The sequence below is a fragment of the Hyposmocoma kahamanoa genome, unplaced genomic scaffold (assembly GCF_003589595.1).
Source record: "Hyposmocoma kahamanoa isolate Upper Pololo Valley unplaced genomic scaffold, ASM358959v1 87, whole genome shotgun sequence".
Classification (NCBI taxonomy): Eukaryota; Metazoa; Arthropoda; class Insecta; order Lepidoptera; family Cosmopterigidae; genus Hyposmocoma; species Hyposmocoma kahamanoa.
Window position 1 is genome coordinate 6,623,208 of NW_020654422.1, and position 3,975 is coordinate 6,627,182.

General features: G+C 33.1%; 1 protein-coding gene across 3 annotated transcripts in view; it reads right to left on the reverse strand.

The window, feature by feature from the left end:
• The window catches only part of LOC113235263 (protein phosphatase 1 regulatory subunit 36-like), an 11,723-nt gene extending 8,786 nt beyond the window's left edge, over positions 1-2,937 (reverse strand). For all 3 annotated transcript variants that reach the window (XR_003310855.1, XR_003310854.1, XM_026470907.1), the window contains exons 1-3: positions 2,741-2,937; positions 2,421-2,523; positions 1,483-1,579 (exon numbers count right to left, since the gene is read on the reverse strand). Coding sequence is in view for 1 of the 3 variants with exons in the window: in XM_026470907.1 (XP_026326692.1) it covers positions 1,483-1,579; positions 2,421-2,523; positions 2,741-2,768 (228 nt within the window). In the remaining 2 variants the exon portion in view is untranslated. The remainder of the gene's footprint in view (positions 1-1,482; positions 1,580-2,420; positions 2,524-2,740) is intronic.
• Between the last annotated feature and the right edge of the window lie 1,038 nt (positions 2,938-3,975).

A 3,975-nucleotide genomic window follows, 5' to 3' on the forward strand; every position in this document is an offset into this window, starting at 1 on the left:
CGATTCGGCGTCTACTTACTAAACAATATTTTAAAAATTAAGTTTACTAGCTCTATTTTGTGCGGTTGGCTAAACTGTGTGTTTTGTGTTAATATTATGTTATTATTATTATTGTTCTCACTATTGTTATTATTTACATTTTTCTCTTTCCTGCATCTGCTTGTCTTCCTATAGTTAATTAATGTTTTCTCTTTCCTTTGTGTGACTTAATGTTACTTTAAAAATTAATTTTGCTTAGCATTTGGTAGTGTATTCGTTTATTGAAGTTGTAATCTTGGTTTTTCTTAATTTATTTTATTTTATTTTGCTGTTTACCAAAACTTACTTACATTATTTTTTAAGCTATTTGTGGAGATTTATAATTAGCATTGTAACTTGTAATATTATCACTTATTTGTATTAATTTAGCTGTTAATCTCCCTAAAATAAATAAATAAATAAATAAATAAATATTGTTTATGTAAGTGGCCATCCGGAAACTTATAGTGTGCCCTATGTATTATGGAATTGCCAATAGTTAAACATACTTTAATATTTTTTAGTTTTTACTCTTTTCACAAATTGCAATCCTTGACTTACAAACTTTTCAATATTTGAATTTTATTATATTAGTAAGTTTGACAGCTATGAATTAAAGCAATGTGAACTAAGTTTTTATTTTAATCTGCCCTTATAATGTTTCATTATTTGTATAATACCTTTTTTACATTTGTCTGTAATGGATTTTGCTTCCTCGAAACAAATAATTGTCAATACCTGTTTACTGCCTGACCATAATAACTTAATAAGACAAGGTTTTTGTTTCGATTATAAATATGATAATGGACCATTTGTTTCGTTTCTATTTTAGTCCGTTACGCTTTGCAACCGCATTGAAATGAATCATTAAAAAAAATTACTAGATCATATACGCTTAAATCGATCTTCATAATAATCGAATCATACGTATGTGTATCCCTAGTTCTGTTCAACTCTATAAGTTAACCTTAAATTGTTTGATAAATGTTGATGATTTGCAAGAGTAACGAGAGAGTCATATAGTACATAATCAATGGTTAGAATATCTTTTTTGTAAGAACATACTTTGCTATTTCATTGAAAAAGAAGTTAACTCGAGATTTTCACTATGCCTCTCAATAAAATTGAGAGGCATAGTGAAAATCTCGAGTTAACTTTTGAGGCACTTAGATATTTTTACCACCAAGCAGTAATATATAACCATTTCTGCGTTCCGGTTTCGAAGGGTAACTAGTGCTGGCGAAACTACAGGCAGACTTGACAATTTGGGGGATAATCGTAGCGGTAATACACCCTCACATCTTTGCGATTTGAAACTGAGTAGCTTATTGCAAGTGTTATGGCTAGGCGTGTCACAAACCACCAAGCGTTCGACTTGTTCGTCCCGTCTCTTGATATTATAAAAAAAAAGTAACGCAGGTACAGCCAGCAAGTAAACGGCATAGTAACCTATAGACAATTTACCTGTTCCATTATATCAATATTGTCCCTGAATTGTATAGTTCCGGTTGGGGGTTTTTTCGGCAATTTCACTGCTATTGTTTCAGTCCCAGGATTGTTGCTACAAGAAAATTTTATTATGTAGATACAGCTTTTACAGTTAGATAACCATGTGTTAGGTGTATGAGAGGCAGGCGGGGAGAGGTCAGAAATGTTATACTTACTTAAATAAGCCAGTTGTTGACTAAGGACAGAATTGCGGCCGTGAATATGGGCGAAGGAATAAAGTCAACGACCTTAACCCATTCTTGCCCGCCGTGCCAATTTGAGAACACTTATATTGTTCTTGAGAACTGCTTTCCCAGTTCCAAAAACCGGTTAAAGAATTTTAGTAGCAGTAGGTAAAGCTCCTCGTGAATGAGTTCGTCCAGCAAAGTACTGCCAACTTATCTATTTTTGCTGCCAAGCAGTAATGTGAGCATTACCTACAGCGTTTGGGTTTTGAAGGGTAACGATGCTGGCGAAATTATTAGTACATGGGACTTGTCAACTTAATATGTTTCAGAGTCATGAGCGCAGTGGCAGTGCCCCTCATATCTTTGTGAGTTATAGCTCTGAGTGGTTGCACCACCAGGCGCACGATTTGTTTGTCCTATCACTTGGTATCCTTAAAAAAGAATGATGATGGTGATGATGAAATGAAATTAAATTTCCAAATTTATTATGTTCTTGGTAATGTTCACATGACCATATTATCAACAACTCATACAGTTTAAGATCAGATAATGTAAATTTAACGTTTCAGGGTGACGCTCGGCGGTGGCGGTGCCCCTTAGATTTTTGCGATTTAAAGCTCTGAAGGGTACTGTATCTGGATGGGCGTATCGCTTACCACCAAGAGCATGACTTGTTCGTCCCGTCGCTTGAAAAAAAAGAAATTAAACAATGAAAATTTCACCAACCTTACGAAATTTAGCCCCTGAATTTTTTCATCCCAAGTCCAATGTCCGCCTTCATAGATCCTCATACTTTCTTCATCATCTTCATCGGTATCACACATTTGTTCTGTCATCAAAGTAAACGTTCATTATAAATAGAAACTAAAGTCGGTAGCATCGGTAAGTATAAATCCTGGGCTCGTAGTCAGGTTTGACTCTCTGGTCCACAGAATATTTTTTTATTTCTGTCCCAGAACTCTCTTCTGTGCGTGATTCCGACTAGCACTAAATCGATTAGATTAACTAAAAATTAAAACTGCTAGAAGAATGGCTCCTTAACTCACCGTAATAATCCATTGTTACAGAGTCCATTGTTCAATAAATTCTGTTACTGCTTTTGCACGAAAACTTAAGAAACCATCACAATAATTATATTGTAACCTAAATATTGTCTATATAGTAGGTATATCAAAATTAATCTAAAATTAATATTAATTCAAGCAATTTGAAAAGCCTGATTTGTAAATATGAGTAAAATTTTTGGCATGCAAGTAATCTTCAAATGCTAAACAAAGCCACATTGATTGTGCATAGAAAATTATGCCACTTTCAAGTTCAAGGTTCACTAGTTTTAAAATAGCTTTAAAAAGTTTTAAAACCTTGAATATACATTTTCTTTTACATTTAGCCGGGAAATTACGAAACAAAAAATCTAAAAGGTCAAACTAAGTAATGATTTAGACACATTTAAAGTGGTCAATTTTATCTGAACGCCCAGTGCCCATAATAAACAAATAAATGAAAAATCGACCTCAAATTGTGGAATTACATCTATTTGTCAAGTTTTATTGAATTTGGTTAACGGAAACTGGGTGAAATCCAAATTAAAAAAAATTAAATTTGAATGAGACAACTAATGAGGCACTTTTCCATTTTCCGTCAAAAAAAAGAAACCACACATAGACAACTACAAATTACACCCAAACTACTAATACTAAACTAATATATACATATAAATATGCCGTATATATATATATATATACGGCCTACATGTTTATATATATATATATTTTTTCTCCCGGCCCGGGAATCGAAACCGGGACCTCTGAGTGGCAGATCGGCATGATATAAAAATCGAAATCGGTTCACAAATGTCGGAGTAATATAGTACAATACACAAAAAATACAGTTGAATTGAGAATATATATGACGTTAGAGTTAAGCTGAGGCTAGTTAATGGTTTAGTCCCTAAAAACTTCTCGGTATTGAAAAGCAGTTTTTATGGCATAATATTAATAAACAGGTCTCATTAACTACTTTGAGAACTTTAATATTCTCATATATTCCTAATTCGGTTAGACGTCGAAAATCCACAGAGGCTACATTCTTCCTGAACAATAAGATAAAATAAAAAGACAACGGTTTTTCTTGATCCAAAAAAAATTTTCTAACTTACTCTTACCTCCCTCCCGGTCTCCCATGCCATCCTCAAAAGTAACGTTACGTTGTTAATGTATACAAATGACTTAATAATTGAATTCTAAATAAGAGAATGTTCGCAATTTTACTATAAAGTCGA